The 25,481-nt window shown below is 45.3% G+C and overlaps 8 protein-coding genes and 3 non-coding genes across 11 annotated transcripts; 6 read left to right on the forward strand and 5 right to left on the reverse strand.

The window, feature by feature from the left end:
- Positions 1-15: 15 nt before the first annotated feature.
- On the reverse strand, positions 16-2,766 carry RAD54 (LALA0S09e06590g1_1; the record flags this gene model as incomplete). Its single annotated transcript, XM_022770884.1, has 1 exon — positions 16-2,766. The coding sequence occupies one exon, from the start codon at positions 2,764-2,766 to the stop codon at positions 16-18; it is 2,751 nt and encodes a 916-aa protein (XP_022630180.1).
- Positions 2,767-7,377: 4,611 nt separating this feature from the next.
- LALA0_S09e06612g (LALA0S09e06612g1_1) lies at positions 7,378-8,232 on the forward strand (the record flags this gene model as incomplete). Its single annotated transcript, XM_022770885.1, has 1 exon — positions 7,378-8,232. One exon carries the CDS (start codon positions 7,378-7,380, stop codon positions 8,230-8,232), a length of 855 nt encoding a protein of 284 aa, XP_022630181.1.
- Positions 8,233-9,386: 1,154 nt separating this feature from the next.
- Positions 9,387-10,169, reverse strand: YIP5 (LALA0S09e06634g1_1; the record flags this gene model as incomplete). The annotated part of the gene is made up of 1 exon (XM_022770886.1): positions 9,387-10,169. One exon carries the CDS (start codon positions 10,167-10,169, stop codon positions 9,387-9,389), a length of 783 nt encoding a protein of 260 aa, XP_022630182.1.
- Positions 10,170-11,007: 838 nt separating this feature from the next.
- LALA0_S09e06656r lies at positions 11,008-11,078 on the reverse strand. Its single transcript has one exon. It is a non-coding gene; the product is annotated as a tRNA-Gly (tRNA).
- An 838-nt stretch (positions 11,079-11,916) lies between these two features.
- SUA5 (LALA0S09e06678g1_1) lies at positions 11,917-13,122 on the forward strand (the record flags this gene model as incomplete). Its single annotated transcript, XM_022770887.1, has 1 exon — positions 11,917-13,122. One exon carries the CDS (start codon positions 11,917-11,919, stop codon positions 13,120-13,122), a length of 1,206 nt encoding a protein of 401 aa, XP_022630183.1.
- Positions 13,123-13,151: 29 nt separating this feature from the next.
- PMR1 (LALA0S09e06700g1_1) lies at positions 13,152-15,971 on the reverse strand (the record flags this gene model as incomplete). Its single annotated transcript, XM_022770889.1, has 1 exon — positions 13,152-15,971. The coding sequence occupies one exon, from the start codon at positions 15,969-15,971 to the stop codon at positions 13,152-13,154; it is 2,820 nt and encodes a 939-aa protein (XP_022630184.1).
- Positions 15,972-16,441: 470 nt separating this feature from the next.
- On the reverse strand, positions 16,442-20,035 carry RPA135 (LALA0S09e06722g1_1; the record flags this gene model as incomplete). Its single annotated transcript, XM_022770890.1, has 1 exon — positions 16,442-20,035. One exon carries the CDS (start codon positions 20,033-20,035, stop codon positions 16,442-16,444), a length of 3,594 nt encoding a protein of 1,197 aa, XP_022630185.1.
- Positions 20,036-20,913: 878 nt separating this feature from the next.
- LALA0_S09e06744r lies at positions 20,914-20,986 on the forward strand. Its single transcript has one exon. It is a non-coding gene; the product is annotated as a tRNA-Lys (tRNA).
- A 711-nt stretch (positions 20,987-21,697) lies between these two features.
- On the forward strand, positions 21,698-22,723 carry LALA0_S09e06766g (LALA0S09e06766g1_1; the record flags this gene model as incomplete). Its single annotated transcript, XM_022770891.1, has 1 exon — positions 21,698-22,723. One exon carries the CDS (start codon positions 21,698-21,700, stop codon positions 22,721-22,723), a length of 1,026 nt encoding a protein of 341 aa, XP_022630186.1.
- A 918-nt stretch (positions 22,724-23,641) lies between these two features.
- LALA0_S09e06788g (LALA0S09e06788g1_1) lies at positions 23,642-24,823 on the forward strand (the record flags this gene model as incomplete). Its single annotated transcript, XM_022770892.1, has 1 exon — positions 23,642-24,823. One exon carries the CDS (start codon positions 23,642-23,644, stop codon positions 24,821-24,823), a length of 1,182 nt encoding a protein of 393 aa, XP_022630187.1.
- A 470-nt stretch (positions 24,824-25,293) lies between these two features.
- Positions 25,294-25,365, forward strand: LALA0_S09e06810r. The gene has a single exon. It is a non-coding gene; the product is annotated as a tRNA-Asp (tRNA).
- Positions 25,366-25,481: the final 116 nt, after the last annotated feature.

Below are 25,481 nucleotides of genomic sequence, written 5' to 3' on the forward strand. Positions count from 1 at the left end.
GTGTGGGTCGGTCGTTTAATGTGAGATGTACTGAAAGACATAGCTAATGTCCTGAAACTGAGCTTCGTTCTGCAGCAAGTGATCGTTGGTGGACTTCAAGGCTTCACGATCGAGATGATTCCATGTCGTTGGATCTCCGTAAAGCATTGTTTTTGGTTTGATCCTCTGTTTACTCTTGTGACATCTTTTGCATTGGTAAGTTTCATGAGTGTCACAGACCGTGTCGTTTCTTAGGTGAAATAATTGTTTCAGGTTTTCTGCGCTGAACAGTCTTTCGACATCCTCTTTTTCGTCGACGACGCAAGAGCTCAAACTCATTTTCATGGATTGACGTTGATAGATTTTTTCCTCAATTGAGCCAGTAGATATGAATCTGTAAATGAAACAATCTTTCTTCTGGCCATCTCTCCAAACACGAGCTAATGCTTGCTGATCTGCCGCCGGGTTCCAGTCCGGATCCATCAATATTAGTCTATTGGCACCAATTAGGTTTATACCACAGCCACCAGCTTTGGAACTCAGCAGAAAGATGAACTCCTGACCCTCGGGATCGTTGAAGCGATCCACAAGCTTCTGACGTTTGTTTACGTTCAAGGTCCCATCGAGCCGCACAACAGCATAATTACTAGCTCTGCACATGCGCTCGATCAGATCAAGTGTTTGGGTGTAATTGGAAATTAGCACTATCTTGTCATCAGACTCTTTTTTGATCTTATGCAGAAACCGCTTTAGGATGGAAAATTTGCCCGAGTACCACGTCTGCACCTCACTGTGACCGCGCTTTGTCAAAGTTGAGTTTTGGTAGTCATCGGGTATCAGATGCTGCGAGCCCTCAATATCATCGGCAAGATCCAGCAAGTCTGGGTGGTTACAAAGCTTCTTCAACAGCCCGATATGCTTAAGTGGCTGCTCCCCTCTGTTTGAGCCTTTTTCAACCTCCTTTTCAGCTAGCTGAATTTCCCGTAACCTGATCATCTGTTCATAAAGGGTCTTTTGAAAGGGCTTCAGGTTCACAAATATAACATGCTCGTATTTGCACGGCAAATATTTTGAGAGAATGTCGTTAGTACGCCGAATGATGAACTTCGATACTATATTGGACAAATCCTGTAGTTTTTCGTCACCTTTCGCGATTTCCGCCGGGTCAGCCTCTGCATCTCTACCTTGCAAGATGGGAAGCTCGAAGTTCCTCCTAAATTGACTTCGCGAACCTAACAAGCCCGGGTTCGAAAAGTTAAGCAATGCAAAATACTCGGAAAGATCATTCTGGATTGGAGTACCTGATAATATGACACGTCTGGGGCACTCGATGCTATTGAGAGCTGTAAATGTTAATGATTCTGCGTTCTTCAGACGATGCCCTTCATCTGCTAGCAACAGACCCACGTTGGCATTCTGCAAATAAGTAACATTACGCCGAAGGGTTTCATAGGAAATGATAAGCACAGGCTTTACTACATTTCTACCCTGTGCGGAGGCCCACAGACGAATGGCATCTGCAACCGTTCCGTTGTTCAAAGAACTCTTCTTTCCATCCATTGGTAAAGCAGGGCATGTACCTTTCCCTAGCCATTTTACTAGTTCATTAGCCCAATTATTAACCAGTGAAGAAGGACACACAATAATGCATTTTTCTATCGTCCTTTTGCCTTGTGGCCCTTGTCGCAGCAAGGTCCAAAGAAGGGCAATGCATTGTAAAGTTTTCCCTAAACCCATTTCGTCCGCCATAATACAACCATAGGCACCTCTGTTTTGTGCGGTAACGAGAGGAGTTTGCTCTGTCTCATTGAGTGTCGGCTTTTCGGTTGTATCAGGCTTCAAAATGGGTTCAGGCGTCGAAGGAGAAGAACCGTCGCCTTCTGAGATGACTCGATCGGCTTGTTTCAGTACAGTTTGCTGATCCAGAAAATCTTTCATCACCAAGCCAGTGACACAGCGATACAAGAATCTGACACCTTCGACTTGGTGGGGGCGTAAAATTTTAACTAGAAGCGGGTCGATTACAACGGGAACACTAGCAAACTCTTTTTGCTCCACTGTTGTTTGCCCCAGAAGTTCTGCTAGCGTCTTGTTAGGAAGTCCATTCGAGAGCTTTTTGCGATGAATTTGTGATGCAAAGGCGGGGGTACTTGGCAGTGGAATGTTTTGCTTAATGTCTACTTCAGGTGTCTTTTTCTTGCCCTTCAAAGATTTTTTATCTTCTGTGACTGTGGGGTTCATTTGCTCTTGAATAATCTGCGGAGTTTGTCCATCAACACTAGGGTCATAAAGTACAAGGGCAAGCTCATCGTAAGGATCGTGGAGTGGTCTGGGCTCTAAAACAATTTTGGGTTTAGTTCCCAGCGAAAGGGAGAAATTGTGCCGGGAAACATACCCTTTGATCGGGACAGTAAACGATCTTTTGAGAGTAAATTCGATGCTTCGCAGACGATTTGAATCCTGCGATAGACGGCATGCAGAAAGCGCGTCGACTCGTTTTTTGTGTGGTTGTGTAATTACGTCCTGGTAATTGTCATCGTCAAGATCTGCTGCAGTATCCTTTTCCAAAAGACCAGGTTCTGCATAGGTCAGCGGTCTACTTCTCTTTCGCATGGTGTGGCGTGTCCCAGTGGCCACGTTGGGCGAAATCGACTTGAGCGGAACCTTGAATGGTTTGGCAAGAACGGCATGAGCGGCGTCGATATTGAGGGCTTTTGGACGCATCGAAGGTCTCTGTCCAGCTCCAATGCCATTTGGCGGTCTATCAGGAAGCTTGTGTCGAGCCATACGCTGGTCAGGAGTGAGAAAAGCACGGTTTAAGCGGGCCAGATGAGCTAGAAGATGTGGTTACGCGTCTTTTTGTTGATGTGATTATTGCAGGAACAGGGAAGTGAATAATGAGTCCAGTCCACGAGTACATTCGTTTAGAGTGCTCAGTGATTTGAATTAATTACCGTGTTGAATGACATTTACGATCGCGAAAGTTAGCTGTAAAATCTAAAAATGATATAGAGGTTCACGCGTCGTATGGCTTCAGTACATGTCCCAATGTCTTTCACCACCATTTTGAATTATGTCGAGTAGCATCACCTTGAGCAGCGAGTGGAATAATATCGCAATGCATAAAAATCTCCACGAGGCTCTGGATTTATTGTCAAAATCAGATGTATGAACCATGTTTTGAATCGAGTAGGTTCTGGTTCAATCAAAGTCTTTTGGAAGCACCACGCTTACCTGCTTTCGAGACTCGATAGGCTCGCATACCATACCAACACAGCAACTTTTTTACTCATGAAAAACCGGGAGCTCACCGAATTCGAAGTTCACGCTTTCTCAAATTAGGGAGGGCCCTGGCTTCAGCGCCCAGTTCGTTGCGATATTTCATTACGATGTTGGTATTTGATCTACGGATGTTATTCGTGTCACCGTTTGGAGGGTCGGAAAAATGTTTTAAGCTAAAAGTTCATATGTTGTATCCCTACGTGCGGCTTTCCCGGTAAAAATGTTGTAAAACTTTTGTTATCGAGAGAAACGTGGAGAAGTGTTTGAACCGGGATACGCGTCTTGTTGAGGTATGCTAAGGGACAGACGTCGAGGAATGTTGCTTGGAGTACTCGTTGAGGAGAACATTGTATTTGAGTTCAGATGTTAGGCGGTCTATTCTGCCAACCAAATTTTTCGTGTTGTTTCTCGAGCATTTCCACAATTTCTTTGGAACAAATGTCGAAATCATGGTTCAAAAGTCGTATTCTTACAGTTTGTGCCTCTTCGTTGTTGAGTTTCTAGATCATCCAGCATGGTTACGTTGTTGCAGGCATTATCAAAGGTGACACCCATAACACTCCAAAACGTAGCGTCTAAGCGGGAGGCGCTAGTTAAATGGGAGCGTTACAACAACGAGCCACTCGATTCCCGCTTCGATTTTAATCAGACTCCCACTGTTGCCTTCCTTGGCCTTATGTTTTTACTACATTAAATTGTCTACGGCTGACGTAGAGGGCACGAGCAAACCTTACGCGAACAATTGTCTTGGGGAACCGCTTGAAGCGATTTTGGGTTTGGAGAAAAACTCAAGCATATCACCTCGGCCGAAGAGACAAGCTGGGCAGAAGACGGTATCCTGGATTATACTCTATTGATGTTGAAGATAGTCTCGGTGAGTAAGCGACCATATTCTACTGGCTTGTCAGATGATCGTGTCTTCAGTGTATACTAGACAAAACATACAACTTGGCTTGCGTTTTGATCGGGTACAGCCTAGCATCTCATTACTAGGCCAGATAGTAATAGAGACTAGAAGCGTCTGCCCGCGATAGCGGGCACTAATTATCACTACGAACGTACTCTGCCCGTGGCTACCCGTCCCAAGTCCTGCGTAAGTTTACCACGAATCCGTCACCGAGCCTCCAAGTTTCTTAGCCACGAAAGCTGTTAGACTTTAGTACTCAGATCTGTTCAGCGTACTTAATATTTGTACCCGCTTACGCTAATCGATGGCTTCCTATTTTTTCCTACTGCTTCATAGATTGTACATAATGGTGTCTGGAGTGTTGCTGCTCGAAACAACTCAAGCTGCGGCGTAAAGAAATGGGGAGGAGGAGAGCATGGGATGCGTGAATCTTTATAGGTTGAGATAAACAAGTTGAGTTTGGAATACCTGATTCGCGCCCGGATTCAGGACCGGGGACGAATGACGAATAAAATCGCGAGTAGCCGTGTTGAATGACGAGTAGAACCGCGAGTAAAATCATTCATCTTCAGCGGTAACAAAAAGACGGCTTAACACCTTCATTCTTATGTACAAAGGTGGTGGGTAGGTACTCCGCTCTGTAAACTATCGAACATCAACTAAAAATGAAACATTTCAACGAAACGAGCGCTTGGGCCAGCCATGCAAAGGATGACTCCAAACAATGTGTGGCCCAGCTCTGGGGCTCTGTGACAGGTATTGTCGGTGGTCATAACACTTCGCCCACCGCAGTAAACTAGTCATATCGGATGGGAGTCTACTCGTCGTTTCACGAGTATTATAGTCATTAGGTAAGTGGGGAAGCACGTGTATTTCACGTGCGTATTCGTTCCGGATCCTGGAGTATAATCATTATATACGAAACGATTTGATAGCTTTGAGCATTTTAAACGACTGGAGAACTTCTTGGCGCCCGTCCGGAGTGCTTAATTTTTCGCACATCACGCCACCACACACAAGTCGCACACCGTTTCTTGGCAGAGGTGAGAGAACGCAATGTGAGTACAAACATTGGCCGCGAGAACAATCATTATATTGAGAGTACTGGTCTACTGCTGGTCTACACTTCGTCTACTCTTCGTCTGCTCTTCGTCTACTCTTCGTCTACTCTTCGTCTACTCTTCGTCTACTGCTCCTCTGCTTCTCATCCCCATCCTACCCGTCGGTCTTTACCATGCCGCTGGAACGAAACCGGACTTTACAACACTGCGATCATGTCTATGCAAAATCCAAAATCTCGCAAGACCAGAACGGTTCGCAAAAAGGGGTGCAGAAACGAAACTCCGTAAATGTTATTTTGGCCCGCAAAGGAATGCATAAACGCAATCGACTGTTGGGATTTGAAGTCAACGAGCATATTGGTGCATAACTATACTCGTCAATCGTATACGGACAATCTTAATTTCCTGTGTCCGAGTATCCCGTTCTGGAAAAGTATCCGAATGGATCCATTATCATCTTTTCCAACCCTCCTTTTAACAACCTGTTTAACAACCCTTTTAACAACCTGTTTAACAACCCGTTTAACAACCCATTTAACACCCATTTAACAACCCGTTCCGTATCGAACTTTTAGCCACGACGCACTTCTTTCTCCCCCCTCGTGCCGTGCACCGTTTCCCACCACACACCACACCCATTTTTTTTGGTCCAAACCGGATCTTTCCGCATCGGGTCGTTCCCGATTAGGTTTCTTCGCTCTTTGCTCCTTCTTCGTCTCGGACTTCCAGCTGCAAGGATTCGCTTGGGTTTACCATGAGAGAGAATGCCACCAACTGTGCCGTGGCGATTGGCAACCGGGCTGAGCCACGTTTTTTCGGACCTAAGCGCACCCAGAACAACCCACAACCGACCCTGGCAACACCCTGGCAATACCCTGCAAATACCCTGGCAACAGTCTGTGCAATAGCCATTCTGCCCCGCCAGCGCACGATGATGTAACCATCTGGTTAGCGGACTTTCTGCCTGTGTAGGATCTGGACCCACGGGTTTCCCGATCACCACCGTTGCCATTGTTGAAACGCTGCGGGCCACACTAAGAAGCCAAAAGATCTGAAACTACACTGCCAGACACACTGAACGAACGCACTATTCTTTTACACTACCGTTGCCAAAATACACAGATACACATACTAAGCTAACGATCCATCACCCATTCCCTACGTCAATCTCACAAACGTTGGCAAAAAAAAGCCATCAATCACCATCACCCATCACCCTTCATCCATCATATCATCACTTCCCTGTCTAGACCGGATCTAGCCCGAGTTTCGGTTGCCAGCTTGCGAGAATGAGCTATGTCGTCAATCACTGTAGGGAAAAAAAAAAAGTTGTGATCGGAAACTATAGGGAAAAAAAAATTAATCATTGGTTTCTACCAACAATGGCCTCACTGACTATGTTACTGTACATGGTATGCAGCTAGAAAATGATGAAGAAGCCAAGCTGGTAAGCCACATAATACACAACACCACCGCTAGGTGACATGATCGGTATGTGACATCGGAGTAGCTTTTAAACTGCAAGACTACTGGGAACGAAGCGTTCTTGCTGCAGCACACCGCTGTTAGTAGTTTCCCAGCGAAAGCGGACAGAGGAAAAGAAAAATCCCAGAAAATTCAAAAAAATGGGTGGGATAGAGGGGAAAAAAAAAACCCACAGTTCGGGTCGCGGTTGGTGGGTACAGGGAAAGAGCGAGAGAGAATCATCGACCGACCAGCCGCGAGAGAGATCAGAGAAACCCAACCTCCGCTTTTGCCCCTGTTGATGCGGGCGGAAACATGTATCTTTTGCATTAGTTGTTGTTGGCATTGTTTTCCGTTCGGAGTATTGAGGCAAATTTCGAAAAGAGTATAAGAGTGGGACGTTGGCCCACCGGGGTGAATGTTTCCGAGTTGAAGCCATACTGCAAAATCACCGCGAATTTGACCAGCCACTCTCACACACGCACACACACACACACAAAGTCCAAGAACGGACGTTGTAGAGTGGGGCTTCTTACGCTGGGGCTTTTTGTCGTTTTCTTTGGTTATTTTTTTTTTGGTTTTTCTTCTGGCTTGGGCTTGGGCTTTGACTTTGGCTTGGGTTTTTGGCTATCTGGGTTTCTTCTTGGTTGTGGCTACTTTGTTCAGTACTGTTTCCGCATCGCAATGTTTCCTATCGCGATCGAAAATAGTAGACACCATTCGCTGCCGCCTCTGTTGTTGCCTGATATCTCGCGGTTGAGCAACACTGCTGCTGTAGCTGCTGCTGCTGCAGCAGCAGCTACTGCTACGACCGGCTCGTCGGGATCTACCACCGTGTTTCCGGCGCACGCACGTGCGCTGCTATACGGCAGCGGCGGCGGCGGCGAAAACGCGACGTTTCACCGCCCGCACGTGCCGCGTCTGCAGCCACACCCGATGGGCAGCGGCGGCCTAGAGTCGCTCGCACGGCTCGCGGTCGCGCACGAAGAAGTGCCTGTGCCTGTTTCTGTGCCCGATCCGCACGCGCGCTCTGCGGAAGCCTCTCCAGGCACCGGCCCTGCAGCCGGTGCAGCCACCCTGCGCGGTCCTAAGAGACAGCGTGCAGGACCCTCCTGCGATACCTGCAGACTCAAAAAAATTAAATGCAACGCCCACATACAAACACTATGGCAACACGAGTCGCTGGTCATGTTCAACGGAGACCGCTCGGAGTCGCTGCACGTGGTGCTCGGCCCGGACGAGGTCACGGCACACGTGCTCGCGCTGCCGCACGTGCACAGCGGTGTACGACAATTAGTGATGAATGCTCTTCAAGGACCAGAAGAACAACGTGGAGAACTGATACGTCACGTGGACAAGCTTGTTTTGTTCAAACCGTGTGCCTCATGTGCCAAGACGGCCGTCCAAGGCTGTTGCAGTTTTGGAAAGGGATACACCCGTGCAGACATTGCGGTTTTCACACGGCTGTGTCGCAAACTGGGGACGCGTGCACAACTTTCAGATTTTTCCGTCAGCGATTACCGCGACGCGGGTTACTGATGATAATGATGATGCCGTTCAAAACAGTCAATCATAACACAAGCATTAGGCGGGGGGGGTCGATTCTTCCTCATTAGGATTTTTCAATTTTGCCCCTACCACCACTTTATAGAATTGTAGCATAATAATAAATTATTTCCGGGTTTTATTGAGACTGGCGCCACAGAAAGACGCGTGGAGTTGATATCACTCTGTACCGGCCCGTCATGACGTTACACGGCCTTGGATCAGTATCGAAAACAGCCCACCCGCCAGAAAGAGGATGACATTTCCACGCTTCGTTTTGCCCCCCGCCCCACGCCTACTCCGGGATGTTTGGTCCTCTGTAAGCCGCTTTTCTCTTCGAGGCCCGGTTTTCAAGCAGAACTGTCAAAATTCGAATTCCCTCCTGTTCTCTTGGAGAAGTTCCCGTGAAACTATGTCCACCGTTGAATTTGCCCTGCAATTGATCTTCTTACTCAAAACTACAGGATTTCCCGTCTCCAGACACAACGACACCGTAAATACAGCAATTTGATTGTTACGTGAACTGTCGTTATGGTTCTGCTCGATCACCCGGGAAAAAATAAAAATTACTACGACAACGTATTACATATATCGGTTGAACGCTATCTCCTAAGTAACGCATACCTAAGACAACAATGTCGCCTCTCGCAGGACGCATTCAACTAAACGTTCTGTCGTTGGTATGGCAGTGGATTAAAATACGGGAAACTCGGTAAAGTACTTTATTTTTTATTTTCAAAGTGTCAAAGCGGCGCAGAGATAATCACCGCCACGATCTACGGAACTAAAAACCAAGAGTCAGGAATTTATTTTTCTAACACGATTGCACCCCGTTCGCAAAGTGCTAGCTGGGCTGTGCAGCGGGAAAAGCGGAACATATTATTGTCCGAATTTTAATGCAAGTTCAGCGATTTCCCTTACATTAATTTTGTTTGAAAGTTTCCACATTCTGCTGGCGCGGAATGGGATCAGCTGGTATAGTAACGAATGGGAACAGAAACTAAAATCCGTGTTTTTTTACTTACGCTTCTCGCTGCTCCTCGATACCCTGCAGTGCATGCAACTCCTGGGTTGGAGAGATCTTCAAATGGAGAACACAGAAAACTATCGGTCACAGGTATCCTAAAGTGTGCATTTTTCTCTCGTTCCTATTTCAAAGAACTTGACGTCAATTGCAGAAGAGCCCCGCATAACGCGCTCACCGTCAAAGTGGTGATGTACAGTTTTTGCCGGTCGGACCCTTCCTCCTCTGTTTTGAACTGTTGGTAGAAGAAAATCGCTGTGTGTGCCACACCAACCAGAATACGTGCCCAGTAAACCAAAACGCTGAACAAATGTGGGAGCAGAAATCCCAAAGGCATCAAAACCAAATTCACCGCCGCAAGTGGAACCCAGATCGTCATCGAGTAGCCGTATAAACTCACCATTTCTATCAACCCAAATTCACTTTTTATCTTGAGAACAAACCTGGCCAAAATGTGAACCAGCGCAGAACTGAACGCGGTATATGAGAATGCAAATATCATGTATGGGGTTATTAGTCGACCACTGGACGTAGAAGAGCTAATCTGGCCCTGAATTAGGCTTACAATCAAGTCGTAGAGGCTATGAGCGTAAAAATGCGCTGCTGCTGCCGTCATGGTAATCCATACGGGAGCGTACAAATCGGGCTCGAAATCAGACCCGTTTGATTGGAGTTTTTGAAGCGTTAATGCACTTTTCAGTCTCGATTTTAACACATTTGCATCTACTTGGTAAAGAGCAGCGTATCGTCCTGAAACCTTCGAATTCGTCTTGGCATTGCTAGCATCCGCAGGGAGCACTGGCGGTGGTGAGTTTGGACGCTGATAGGCCGCACCATAGTCACCACTTTCAGCAGCTCCGCTGAAGTCATCGTCAAAGTCATCCAAGAATGGGTTAGGGCTATCCATTGGTGATATCAGTTCCTGATTTGTTAAAAATCAACTCAATCGACACCTATGTCTACAGCATATATCGATGATTTAATTTAGTATCGGTAGTAGTAGTAGTAGTAGGATTCGTGAACAGTGATATGTGTTTTTAGAGCTTAAGTTTATTGAACTGAGCCGTTGGTCTGTGACTCTTAATGTATGCGAAAACTTTAAATATTCGGTTGTTTCCGAATGACTGGATCTTGCGTGGATTTGTGGTACTTTTTACGATTTCTTAGAATTTTTTGTTTTGTTTAATTTCACCAACTTTCAGATGAGCACCATCATTGCTGAAGACTGCCTTTGAATATTGGTTACTACCCAAAATATTAACAATAAAATCCAAAGGATAACAGATTTTAATTTAATGTGTACGCTCTTTAACCAGAGTTCAAGAGACAATCTGAAGTGAGCTTTACCTGTACAGCTTCACTTATTTTTTATTCCAGACAGTCGCAATGGTGAAAAGAAGTAGCACGTGACTGTGATATTCTCTTCTACACAGTCAGCTTTTCTGATATAAGCGGTCGGCCAACAAGGCCCACAGCTGTAGTAGTCAACATATATCACATATATCAGATGTCGCTGTTATAATCACAGGACTCCCGTCTCAGAAAATTACACACAAATTTGAGAATTCTGCGCCGAGTGGTAAGAAGTGATCATATTATTTACTGACGCAAATTGCAAGGTCCGTCGTTGCTTCCGAAATAAGTCTTGCACATCCTTCACTGCATCGAAATGGATTTCTGTCACGCACTACAATATCGGAAATCTCCTTTTTGAAAAAAATTGAGCCTCGATTGTTCCAAAAAAATGCGCAAGCCCGGAATCGAACCGGGGGCCCAACGATGGCAACGTTGGATTTTACCACTAAACCACTTGCGCTAGTGTTTGAAAAGTTGTAAATTAGCTTAACCAGACGTGGTTCGAAATAGTGGTGACTTCTGCTTGCGTACAAACCATTTCCGATTTTTGTAGAATCAATACCAGGCAAATAGGATCAAGCAATGAGGTAGATGATACTGGACTCTGGGTTAGACCTTGGTGTTTTTTGCTTTTGAGTGATATAGCATATTTCTTTACTGGGAATTACGTGCAGCCACGTTTGGCTAGAGAATTTGAATACTTGGGTTTTTGGTGAGCGATAAACCTACAAAACTGTTCCTGCTAAGCCCAATGGCTAGTTTTTGAGCTTAAGAGTGGTTTGTCTCCCATTCAGCAGCGTATCACGGGGAAAGAATGCAGTTCAAGAATTAAACTTTCATGTGATCGATGTCAGCGACAAACTGAACAAAAGTGACAGGCCAAAATCTTCCATATCCACTAAGTACTACAAAGATGCCTCATGGTGACGACCATAGTTTGAGATTAGTTGTCTATCATGTGGTGTAACGTGCTAGCACCTTGAGTCTGACAATCATGTCCACCATCCGCCTTGTTGTCCAGTTGTTGACATATACATGTCACTCGTTTATCCGTACTCATGAAAGGATATGCTAGAACAAGGCCAGAGCTGTCCATCTCTAGTTTAAAGGAATAAGACAGGTTTCTCTCTTCTGTCTCGCTCTCCTACCTGGAACTCCTGTATGCCATCTACCCTCTTTTCTACCTGATCCTCTAGTCGGTTGTCTTGTCTCGTGGATTCAATACTAATTACACACCATGGCTGGAAAATTCGAACTTCCAGAAGAGCTCATCGCATCATGGTAAACTGCTAGCTTGGATGCTCAAGAGGTTCATGAGTGCTCTAAGTTTCGAAACTAGGATTTTAAAGGTAGATCCCAACTCCATCAAATTTTCCAAAACCGCACACATCGATGGGTCCCTTCCAATAGTCACAGATGTGGAAACCGAAAGAAATCTAAAAGAAGCTGCCAAAATCATACGGGAGACCAACAATACGGTTGGGTTTCCGACGGAAACTGTGTACGGTCTTGGTGGCTCTTCTTTAAATGATCAGTCGGTGCTAAATATCTACAAGGCCAAGGATAGGCCCAGTGATAATCCGTTAATAAGTCATGTCTCCTCCATCGACCAGTTGAACCGAAAAATATATGGACAGCAACAAGTTGATGACATTTCGCAAAATATTCCAACGGTATATCGTGGTCTTACAGATAAATTGTGGCCTGGACCCCTTACGATTTTGCTCCCAGTGCCGAAAACGTCCACTTTGTCCAAACTTACAACTGCAGATCAACCTACGTTTGCGGTAAGAATCCCGTCCAATCCCGTTGCTAGGGCTCTGATTGCACTTAGTGATACTCCGATCGCTGCACCTTCTGCAAATCGCTCTACTCGTCCGTCACCAACATTGGCATCGCATGTATATCACGACTTGAAAGGTCGTATACCTTTAATTCTCGATGGCGGTCCCTGTTCAGTTGGCGTCGAAAGCACCGTAGTCGATGGATTAGTCAGTCCACCGCTGCTATTACGACCAGGAGGGTTCACTTGGGAACAGATCAGGGAAATGGGAGGTGATGACTGGACAAACTGTAAATTCGAGAATAATAAAACCGTGGCAGCTGGGGAAAAAGTGCGAACGCCGGGCATGAAATATAGACATTACTCGCCCCAAGCAAAAGTTATTCTTTTTGCTCCGCAGAAAAATGACCTGAACTTGTCACATCGTCTTGAAATTGTCAAGGACGTTATTGAGCAACACGCTCAAGATGTTCGAAAATACGCCATTCTCTCAACGTTCATTTTCCCGAAGGGCCTGATCAATGATCCACGTTGCATACACAAGTCCTTGGGAAAGGACAGCTCAGAGATACAAGCGAACCTTTTCGCAGCTTTGAGAGAGGTGGACGAGATGGACGACATTGATATTATATTTGTTGAAGGAATGAATGAGGAGGGCGAAGGGCTAGCCGTTATGAATAGACTCAAAAAGGCTGCAAGTAACAATGTAACTTTATTTTAAAAATAATTTCGATTTTGAGATGCTCTTATTTAAACAACAGAGTAGTAGTAGGGATCATTTACCCTTTGCTTTCTGTAATACCATTTCCGAACTTCGTCTGCAATGAAAACGGTGCTACTGAGAGTCAATAAGAATGCCAAGTCACCCAAACTTAAACTCTCAGTCTTGAAAATCTTTTGGAAAAATGGGACGTAAATTGCGCACAGTTGGCCCAATAGCGAAAACCCTACAGCGTAATTGAACATATTGTTCGCAAAGATTCCTACCTCAAAAATAGACTTCGTAGAATGTCTGCAAGCCAGTGCGTTAAACATATCAAAGAAGACGAAGCAAGTAAAGGTCATAGTAGTGTCCCTCGCGGTGATAACTCCATCTTCGGTCATCTCCTTGATAAAAACGTATATCGTCCCAACAATGATGAAGAGTGCACTCTGTAGAAGTCTCTTGAAAACATCGTTGGTCAAAATCTTGTCTGAGCGCTTACGAGGAGGTTTTTTCATAACTTCGTGATCAACAGGTTCCACTCCAAGACTTTGGGCTGGTGGTCCGTCCATCAAGATATTGATCCACAAGATCTGCATCGCGTTTAGCGGGTTTGGAAGCTTGAATGCTGTAGAAATCGCAACCAAAGACAACGCAGCGACCGATGTTGACAACTGAAATGTCAAGAAATTTTGAATATTGTTGAAGATTCCTTTACCTTCTTCGATTGCAGTGAGAATGGTACTGAAATCGTCGTCGGTCAATACCATATCAGATGCTTCTTTTGCCACGTCGGTACCCATCTTACCCATGGAAACACCTATGTCGGCGAGCTTCAATGCAGGTGCATCGTTTACACCATCCCCAGTCATTGCAACAATATCACCTCTCTTCTGCAAAGCCCGTACGATGTTCAGTTTGTGTTCTGGAGTAGCCCGGGCAAAAATGTTGACATGATCAATAATGCTTGTCAACTGATCTTCGCTCATATGTTCAAGTCTATCGCCAGTAAGAACAGCAGTTTCTGGATTTGGAATGGAAATCCCGATTTGTCTTGCAATATTTACAGCTGTGCTTTCGGAATCCCCAGTGATCATTATGACGTGAACAGAACCTTCGGAAAGCCTCTCCACTGCAGCTCTTACAGATGGTCTTGGTGGGTCATTCATACCGAGTAATCCTGCGAAAGTTAGTCCATCAATACTTTTTTCGTCAAAAGCATCAGTTGAACCACTAGGTGGCTCAAATTGAGCAAAGGCTAATGTTCTGAGTCCTTCTGACGCAAGAGTATTTGCGCTGTCAAAGATGACATCTTTCAATGCACTATCCAGCTTAACCACTTTATTTTCAGTATTGATGAAGTGGGACGACATTTCGACAATTCTTTCATAAGCACCTTTCACATATATCATGGTTTTGCCTCTCGAGTCCTTCACCTTGACGGCCATGAATTTTCTTTTGGAGCTGAAGGGAATTTCACCAATTCTGGTAACTGTTGGACGTTGGTCCTCAAGGTCAAATTTGCGTAAAACTTCGAGTATTGCAATGTCAGTTGGATTGCCAAGAAACTTTACATGCTCCTGAGAAAACGTGGAATTGTTGCAGATGTTTCCGACACGCAAAGTGGCCTTTACGTCTTCGCTGATATGGTTCTTCAAATTAGCGCGCGTAACCTTTTCCAAATTGAGAATGTTTGACTTGTTAGACATACTACCGAGGCACCATATTTTGTTTACAGTCATATGGTTCGTTGTTAAAGTACCGGTCTTGTCCGAGCAAATAACGTTGACAGAACCCAGAGTTTCCACACTTGGTAATCTTCTGATAATTGCTCTTCTTTTAGCCATTCTTAGAACCCCTAAAGCCAAAGTAACAGTGACAATAATCGGAAGGCCTTCGGGAATGGCTGCGACGGCCAATGACACCGAAATTTGAAACATTTCAAGCCACGAGCGACCCTGCAGTATTCCAATTAGACAGATCACACCGATCAATCCAAAACTCACAAGCGAAAGGTCTTTTCCTAGTTTATCCATGGCTGTTTGTAGCGGGGTCTTGGGCTTTTCGATAGAGTTCATCATCTCAAATACTTTACCAAAGGCAGTGTGTTTGGCTGTTGCGATAACGATACCTCTCCCATGGCCTTCTCTGACCAAGGTTCCCATAAATCCGATACAAGTTCTATCAGCCAGAGGTACTAAGGATCCTGGAACATCATTATAGGAGTCTTTAGAAACCTCCTTTGTGGATTTGTGAACAGGCTCATTTTCACCGGTAAGATTACTTTCGTCGATGGACAAACCGACTGCTTCTGTGATTCTGATGTCAGCTGGAATCCGATCACCGACACCAAAGCGAACCACGTCTCCAGGGACGAGCACAGACGCCAGTATTTTGGATTCTTGGCCACCCCTAACTAAATGGCATTCATCAGGAACTAAACGGTTGAGAGCTTCGATGGATTTTTCAGAGCGATGTTCCTGTACAAATCCAACCGTCACCACTATTACAATTGCCAATGTGATACTAACTGCGTCGTCAATATTGCCCATGACAAAACTTATGACTGCTGAACCGATCAACAACAAGATCAAGGGATCGCCCACGAAAGTGCCCAGAAACTTGCGCCAGAGAGGTTCTTCGTCTTCAGATGCGATTTCGTTGACCCCGTACTCTTGTTGGCGGTGTGTGACTTCGCTTGCGGAGGACAGCCCATTTTTAACGTTAGTGCCCAATGAAGTCGCTGCTTCTTCCACAGTCATCGTACAGTACTCCAAGGACGGCGAGGGAATGTCCAATGCGTTTAAAGACACATTGGCATTCTTAGGCGTTTGAACTGCTACCAGATCAAATGGATTATCGCTCATCTCCGTTTTCGTTGTTGTTTATGCCAAAATCGCTGTAAAAAAATGCTAAAAAGAACGATCCTTCTACTGAGGCGGAAAAAAAAGCCTCGGTGATCAATGCTATTAACAAGAAGTGTTAGATCCTGAAACCACAGGCCAGTTGATCTCAAAAGGGCGGTATTTCCACTCTATTCGACGATATCGTACGAGGCTTTCACTAGTTCATGATGGGCCGATGAGTTTAAATTTTTAAATTAAGCCCTGTTAGATTACGTAATTTGAAGATTCCGTCTACAGTGACATGCTCGAGACTTTGAGTTGAAATATAACATACGTCATAAACGCCGATCAATTGAAGATGTGCTTCGCGAAAATAGGGAGGTACGTAGAAGTGCTACATGTATCCGAATATGATATGTTACAATGTTTGCTCATTATGAAGTGTTGCTTCTGGCCAGAGTTTGGTAGGAAGTGGGTGTGTAGACGTTAATTCATTTGGGTTCCACGTTGAAGCGTAGGTTTATACCCATGGCAGAGAGCTCCGAGTTCAAATATTTCAACACGAATGGAATGGCAACAGTAGTGGTGTCACCACCGCCAACAAACTTGTTGCCTTGGCCATCATCCCATATGTGAGCATCGTCGATGAAGATCTGGTCGTCGCCTTGGTATTGAGAAACCAGCTTTTTGGCGTCTTCGAACTTGACAGCACAGCGCCGACAGCGCATTGTAGCCTGGGAGCCAATACGTGGAACACTGTAGTGGGTGGTGAGCAAAGCACCGCATTCGCGACAAACTGTGGTCTGAGTGTAGTCCGAGCAGTTTAGTAGACGGTCCTGAAGTAGGAACGAGGTACCGTGACCGATCAGGGCATCCCTTTCCATTTCACCTACACGGATACCACCGTGTCTCTTTCTACCTTTGACCGGTTGCATTGTCAAACTGTTGACGGGACCAGTCGAACGCACTTGGAACTTGTCGTTGACCATGTGACGCAGTCTCTGGTAGTATACGACACCAATGTAAATGTCGACCCTGAGCTCTTCACCGGTGGCACCAGAGTACATGGGTTCATTTCCATGATAGTTGTAGCCCGCTTCCTTGAGCTGTTCTCCGAAGTAATCGGCAGGGGTATCCTGCTCGCTGAATGTCCAAGGTGTCGCGTCATGTGCTGTACCATGAAGAGCACCAGCTTTACCTGCAAGGGACTCTACAAACATACCAATTGTCATACGAGAAGGGAACGCATGTGGGTTGATAATGACGTCTGGTTGAATACCGCTTTCGCTGAATGGTATATCGACAGTTGGCCATTTTCTGGAACAAACACCCTTTTGACCGTGTCTCGACGAGAACTTGTCACCAATCTGTGGCGTTCTTCTGATGCGGTATTTGATGGAAACGGTCTGGAGTTCTTGGAACTTGCTCGATTCGTCGCCTATCAAGTTGACTTCCTCAATGTAGGCTGGCTCTGAGGAGTGATACGTCTTTATCTTAGTTTTGTTCAGCGTATCATCGAAGTATGCGCAAACGGGATCACCCTCTTCGACGTAAGTTCCAATGACTGGTAGACCATCATCATCTAGTTTATCTAGCCAGTCTTTTGGCCACTCGTCATCCCCAAAACCGAAGTGTTGAGTGACAGGATCTCCTCGACTTCTGTTCAGTGATAGATCAATCTTTTCAGTCTTGTACATGGTACCATATCCAAAACCTCTTTCATCGGCAGATTTGTTAATGATCATAGCGTCGTCCATATCGTAACCAGTGTATGAAATGACTGCAACGACCGCATTAGTACCATTGGGGAAATTATCCATACCGTAGTCGTCGTATAGATTCGCCTTTACAATTGGCGTTTGACCGGTTTGCAACCTGTAAAGTTTGTTATCGGAACGGTGACATAATGCCACACCTGGGGTACCCATAGTTTGCTTACCCATTTGGCATTGATACATATTTCTTGGAGATTGATTGAAATCAGAGAACGGCGTCAAGTTTGCCAAAATAGAGAGAATGTTTGTTGGAGTAAATTCGACATGAGTGTGAATGTTGTTGCCGATTTCTTTAGGGGTAACTGCGATGTTCATGTAAACTTGTTCAAAAGGTCCCACAATGTCCTCCTTACCAAGAGGCAAGTACTTGACTGGGCGCATCATTCTGGAATGACCACCAAAGATGTAAAGCCCTGGGTATTGACCACGAGAAGAAGGCGGAACGTAACCTATCTCTAAGTCCAGTGGTAGGCCTGCAGTCTCTCCCTCTACCTTCCAAAACCGCAAGGTGTCTGCAATAATCTTACCTTGTTCATGAGAACACCAGCCAATTATTTTACCGTCTATCTGAACACAGCAGAGAGAGGGTCCCGCTGCGAACGTGTGGGAAGCTGGTGCTACACCTAGAGAGTACAGTAGAGCAGGAATGCCAGACACATCAGATTGAGATGTTGAGATTTTACACCGATGAGAAAAATGGTTTAGCAAACCGCATGGAGAACCATCCGGAGTATGCACAGGACACAAGAAACCCCATGATTCGGGCAGAAGCTTTCTTACAGTAGTTGTCTTCAATTGAGCAAAAAATGAACCTCTGTGAACCATTCTGAAATGTGAAATGAAACGGTAAAAATTAATCTTTTCTGCAACAACGGTGTAACCAGAGACCTGCTGCAAGTCGAGACCGGATTGAGAGACCAAGTTACCGGTGGATAGGAAATACTGTAGTTTAGCACCAACATTATCATTGACCCTCATCAAAACTCTTGACATGTATTTGCGGTCCTTGAAGTTGACTGCAAGGCCGCGGCCAACATCTGACTGAATTTGCAGTCTTATGTTTTGCAAGTATTCTTCGATTTTTTCCTTCAAAATCATACCATACAGAAAACCGCCTAGAAGGACCTCTTGATGTTGTGTAGCATCTGGATTATCAGGGGAGCATTCACCGGCTACCAAAGAGTATAGCTTGCGAATCATGAATAACAACATGCGTGATTTGTCCTCGTTGTTCTCGCCCAAATGCACAAGCACAATGCGCTTCAAGAGCTCCTCACCAACCTGAAAGTCTGTGGCATCAGGGGCGGCTTGGAACACAATACGGAATTTGTCACCTAAGTATTGTAGAGCTTGGCGACGGTTGTGTAGTTGGCCGTATTTCTTTTTGTTACTGCGAAGCAACAGTTCCAAACGATCGGTTAAGAAAGAGTTAGAAGTATCAGAACCCACAATTCCGTCGAAAATTTCTCTATCATTGAGTTCACATAACGCCTTTAGGATCATCACAACAGGTATGAGATATTCGTTTTTCCTCCAAGAAAACCTGAAAGTAACTTCACCATCATTCAGATAATGCAAAACATTGGTTTGAGAGGTCTGATCAGCTCTCACAGAACGGATCTGAATACCGTATTGAGAGTATGATGCGCCTCTGTTGGAGAAAGATGGTCTTATGATGGCCATTGGATGATTTCTACGCTGAACGATTAGCATTCTGATCAGCTTCTCGATACCATTGACGATAAAATAACCTCCTAGCTCGTCACTTTCCTCCTTATGCTGGACCAAATCGTAGGGCGACATTTTATTCAAATGACAACGATTGGAATTCAACATCACGGGAAGCCCACCGCAGTCTTTGATCTCCGAAAACGTTTCTTCGCCATTATTGACAGACCATCTGAGCTTCAGCAATAGCTTACCCCTGTAAGACGATAGTCTTTGTCTAGACTCGGCTGGGAAGACTTTGCGCTCGACAGCAGACGACACACCGTCGTTGGACGTTGGTTTCGCGATGGACACTTGTTCGACGCTCAGCGAAAGCTTGTTCCCGAGGTAGTCTGGATTATCAACCGATTTGGCACCATCGAAAATGACTTTTTCTCCGATGTCCTTGACCGCCTGGTTGAGCAGTCCGCCATCTGGGCCCTCTGTGAGCGCATTGAACGAGCCTACGTGTGGCTCAACAGCCTCTTGGAGAAGAGGATATGCAGATTTATCTTTTGGAGGGTTTATGAACCTGTTTTCTCTTTCCAGAGTCCTAAAATCCGCGGTCCTCGCTACCGTTGGTGGTTTTATAACTTTACTCATTTTTTCGGCTGAAGTGAACCGTTTCGAGCCGCTTTTTTTCCGAAATACTAATGCGGTGATGAATAGCCTCCGTAACACACCTCAAGTTCAATGCGAATACACCTTCTTTCGCTATTGTTCCGGCAATGTTCCTAATGTAGTGCTGATCTCGATGCGATGCCCTGCTAGCATTACAGAAATTTGAAATATATTCTGAAAATTTTTTTGACCAGGCCCGAAGACGAAAATAATTTGAATATTTCTGCTTCCCCAACGTCCATAGTGACCTCATCGCGCTATCCGATCATCTTGAACGTCATGAAAAGCGTACCTCGGCGGCTAATTCGATGTCACACAAACAATATAGCATTTGGGAAGTTTCTTAGGGAAGGTGGGAGTATCAGGGAAGGTAGCATTCGGACCTGCACATAGCATCATGGTTCTAGTATCGTGATGGTATGCGTAAATTTAGTTATTTCCGCCATCTTTGTACGTTTGTGGAGATTGCACGAAACTATGAAAGTCTTGTAAGTTGAGTGAAGTACTGTTTCGTAAAGACTTGCCAAGCGTTTTTATTTGTGCCTTCGGTGATTCCACTATCGATTTCAACATGTCCCTGGAATCTAAGCTATCTTGCTTCTGCTGTGAAAATAAACGCGCGGAAATGACCACCGAATTGAAGACTAAGGTGGATTGGTTCTCTCTTAACTGTTTCTCATCGTGAATATGTGGCAATATCTACCGTAAAGAGCATGATGGAATGGCTTATTCTTGCTGTTGAAGTTGGCATCGGGATCTTGAAATCACATCTGAAAAATGCAACACGTGCTATGATAGCCACATGACCTATGTTTCCGGATATAAGTCTCTCAGTTTGGCTGTTTTCCATCAATTTAGGAGCCTTGTTGGCGCAATCGGTAGCGCGTATGACTCTTAATCATAAGGTTAGGGGTTCGAGCCCCCTACAGGGCTTAATTTTTTGGTTGTTACAGAGTCTGATCTCAGCTCTAAACGGCTGGCTTGCACTATACATCTCAGAGAGGTTTAGTATCACCAAGCGCATGCCGCTGTCAAGAACGTTTCACAACTCAGAAACACTACCATGGTTGTGATACTCTTTTCTTGGTAATTCATTGCACACATTTCCTAAGCTGTTACAATTCCCGCGCTGATAGAAGAGAATTCCTAACCTACAATTCCGTGGTGATTCAATTTTCGTGGAAGGACAAAACAAAGTAAATTCTACAACAAAAAATGTCCTCGAAAATAGTATAGTAACGCCCCATCCATAGATTTCTGTTATCTGTCACTTGAAGCCAATGTGTCGCGTTTACTGTCCTCCCCGCGGTCTGGAGTTGAGATATGTCATTTCTGTAAATTTATAACGCACGAGATAGACAAATATGGCGTTTGGGAGCGGTCTTGAGAATGTATCTCAATCGTTGAATTCAATTTTTATCGTTTCATTCTATCCAGATCAATTTTTGAATGTCAGTGAGGTTTCGAATCTAACCCAACGCTCTTGAAAAAACATGAAACTGCCATCAAATATGTTTCCAAGACGCGGGTGGTGTTGAACACAGAAAGCCATAGCCACTGTATATAATGGCCTTCTAGGTGATACTTAAAGCTCTAAAAGTTATGGCAAAGGTCTTCTTGTAGTGTAGTATAAACCCATAATTTATGTATTGTATTCTTTTCTTTGTTCTTGCCTGCGTTTCGTGTCGTCCAGCTTTGGTTGCAAAAGATATCAACCTTGTGAATGTGCCAGTTGTCGAAAATGGGATGCTTGTCGCCCCAGAGGCAACTTCAGCGGTTGTTCAAACTTCTTCAGTGGTAATAGCGGTACGCAGTTCTACGGCATACTCAGTATCATCGGCAACGGTCCCAGTGCCAAGCCCTTCAAATACTGGTTCGACCGGTAGCACGGAGTTTTACAGCGGCGCTGCAGGCATTGCGTATTCTCCGTATCAGAAAGATGGTCAATGCAAGACTTTGGAGATGGTTCAAGCGGATTTAATCCAGATCCAGAGTTTTGGTATCATCCGCACCTATGCCACAGACTGTAACGTGTTAGATAACCTAAAGGCATCCTTGATACCGTCTCAGAAAATCATGGTGGGGATTTGGGATCTCACCAAAATTCCCGATAGTGTGAACGCCATTTCGTCAGCATTTGGTACAGATTTCAGCGCTGTTTACGCCGTTTCTGTTGGAAATGAGCTTGTAAACTCCGGATCGGCGACTGTGGATGATATTCAAAATGCAGTAAGCTCGGCAAGAAGCCAGCTTGCTGCAATCGGATACAACGGTCCAGTTGTGACTGTGGACACTTTGGTGGCCGTAATGGCCAATCCGGAAATGTGCGAAATTTCTGATTTCTTGGCCGTGAATTCTCATCCGTACTGGGACGGTAATGTAGATGCCACCAATTGCGGACCGTGGCTGCAACAGCAAATTGCAAATTTACAGGCCAAATGCGGCTCTCAAAAGTCGGTTTTGATCACCGAAACAGGATGGCCTAGCCAGGGAGATCCGAACGGCAACTGCTGGCCTTCCCAGGCTAACATGGAATCCTGCATTGCCTCGATAACCAGCACGCTGGGGTCTCAAGCCTTGTTGTTTACGACGTATAACGACTACTGGAAAAACCCAGGCCCGCAAAACGTCGAGCAGCATTGGGGCGTTTTTGGCGATCCGGCCAATTGACCCCACCCGCATTGTCACTTGTCGCATTAATAGAAATTAAAGGAAGTGCAGATACTCTATACATGTAATTATAAAAAAGCTTGGGCGTCATTTCCGATAAGTGCAAAGAAAGACACGCCTTCAAGTCTTGCCAGAAATGCATCCGGGCTCACAGGTCTAGTCCTGTGCTTCCAAATCGTTGTCCAGGCCCAACAACTGATCACTATGTACTAATATGACACTTTTGCATGGCACCGTTGAAAACATACTCTGAACTTCAACGGTCATCGGCTAAGTTCATTTCCGGCACAACAATATTCCAAGCAGAGCTAGAACAATCTATTGAAACAAAAAGAACGCCTCGATCAGTGGATTGTTTCGAGAACGGTAATTGTAACCAAAAAAAAAAGTAGCAACTCACAAATGAGCCCACCTGTGTGCTGTGTGAGCCGGCCGAGCAAAACTAGAGCTCTTCATTCTTAGGCTCTCTCACGGACCCAAAATTCTGGCCTATGCACCGTTCAATCCCGCCAGCCATCACCAGTTGGCTGTCCGCGAAAAAACCGAACGAAAGAGACTCTGCTACGTACTGGTCTGAAGCGTCACACAATGTGAATAGAAACGAATAACGAATATACGCCAAAAAATTATAAAAAGTATATAGTCACGTGTACATCATTCACCACGCACGTGATGACAATTTGCCGTTTAGAAATACTCTGTTCCATGACAGGGAAAAAAAAACTTAAATTTAGATCTATCAGATCTAATGAATGAAACGCATCTATATAATCCTAAATCCATCTCAGATCTCTGATAAATCAGCTGGAAAGGACCCAAATTCAGACCAGAGAGCTGAAGAGAGGGCGCCTTGTGAACTTGAAGTACCGAAACCGTTTATACTCTTTTCCCGTCCTCCGATTTGCTCCTCCACGCCCTATGAAGCTCCTTCATTTCCATGCGCTATTCTTAGCAGTTGCGGTTCAAAAGTCGCTCCAGCAGGCTGTTGACGGCCAAAATAACGGCGGAGCCGGAAACTCCAACAGCACCTCCAGCGCGCAGCTATCAACTTCAGGAACCAGTTTGTCGTCAAGCTTACAATCTTCGTTGTCGTCCTCATCGTCGTCTTCGTCATCGTCAACCTTGTCATCCGAGTCATCACTATCCACGACGTCGTCCGTTTCGAGTTCCTCCTCCTTGTCGTCGTCGTCGTCATCGTCGTCATCATCTTCGTCGTCACCATCCTCTAGTGGCTCGTCGTCTTCCAGCAGTGATGCACAAAGCTCGCTATCGTCATTGTCATCAACTACAAGAAGTTCCAGCAGTTCCGGCAGTTCCAGCAGCTCCAGCTCTGCATCGGTCTCTTCGTCTTCACAATCAAGTCTCAGCGGATCTTCCTCGACTTCCAGTGGCAGCTCTTCGTCCAGCTCGAGTGCCGCCCCTAGCTCCAGTGCATCAGGCCCATCTTCGACGACATCATCATCGTCGTCGTCGTCGACAACATCTTCATCGTCGGCCGAAAGTTCTTCTTCGTCGATAACCTCTGCGGCATCCTCGGCCTCATCTCATACGCATCGTTCCTCATCGATCACTGCTGCACCATCCACTACGAGCTCTGACGTGATAACAACCACGATAGATGGCAGAACACTGGTCTCCACCGTCTATTACACCGCCAGCGGCACTGTGGACTCTAAGAACTCGGGAAACGGATCTGGACTCTCTAAGAAGAACCGCAATATCGTAATAGGGTGCGTTGTGGGCATTGGAGTCCCAATGATTCTTGCCTTCCTGGCTTTCCTATATTTCTACTGCGTGAGATCCAAGAAAACGAACTTCATCAATTCCGAGGGTCATGTTGTCACTGCTTACAAACAGAACAATCTGACAAGGTGGTGGTACTCCCTCATGGGTAAAGATGTTGGTAACGAATACGACGGTGACACCCCTATCGGCGGTACATCTGATCTCGACGAAGATGCGGAGGGTATAGGACACCGTAACAATGCCGTTAGCAGGAATCCAACAGATGGGCGCGGTTCCCATTCTAATGAGTTGATGTTGGACGAAGAAAAGTACTACGACGAAAACGGGAACAAACTCAGCGCCCGTAACTATTAAGCATGAAGGGTAAACTTCGAACCCGACTCAAATCAAACTGGAATGAAAGTAAGGAAAAAATAGAAAATTTCTTGCCGCCCAACAGCTCCAAAAGATTTCGACTATCGACCTTATTGCCCTCCTCCAGATAGAGGGGAAGAAGGCTGGTCTAAAGATATTCTCATTACGATATTCTTCAAAATGAAAGTCATCAAAAATTGCATAAAACAGGAATTAACTTGCTGCACTTCTTTGCGCCATCAAAGCTAATATACACCTTTCGGTGCAGCGAGCGTTTTTCTAGAATCGAATCATATACTACATAACTAATCAGTTACTTCATACAATACCAGGCGTTAGACCTGAATGTCAAATTCATGGGTTGATGTTCATCAGGTTAATGTAGTCAATCGTTCTTTATAATGATACCTGTCTAAATGATCATGAAAAGCCGGTAAATATGTTTTTTGATCTTAATAGTTAACTTTTATTCCGCGATAGTTTAGTGGCTAGAATTCGGGCTTGTCGCGCCCGGGACCGGGGTTCAATTCCCCGTCGCGGAGAAATTTTTTTGGTTTTTAGTTAATCTGCTCCGCTAATATACTTAATCCATCCTGGCTCATCTCAAGAAACTCATTCACGACACATCTTTAGCATATGTTGAAACGACTATCAACGT

This window comes from Lachancea lanzarotensis, scaffold LALA0S09 (genome assembly GCF_000938715.1).
Source record: "Lachancea lanzarotensis genome assembly LALA0, scaffold LALA0S09, whole genome shotgun sequence".
Taxonomy (NCBI): Eukaryota; Fungi; Ascomycota; class Saccharomycetes; order Saccharomycetales; family Saccharomycetaceae; genus Lachancea; species Lachancea lanzarotensis.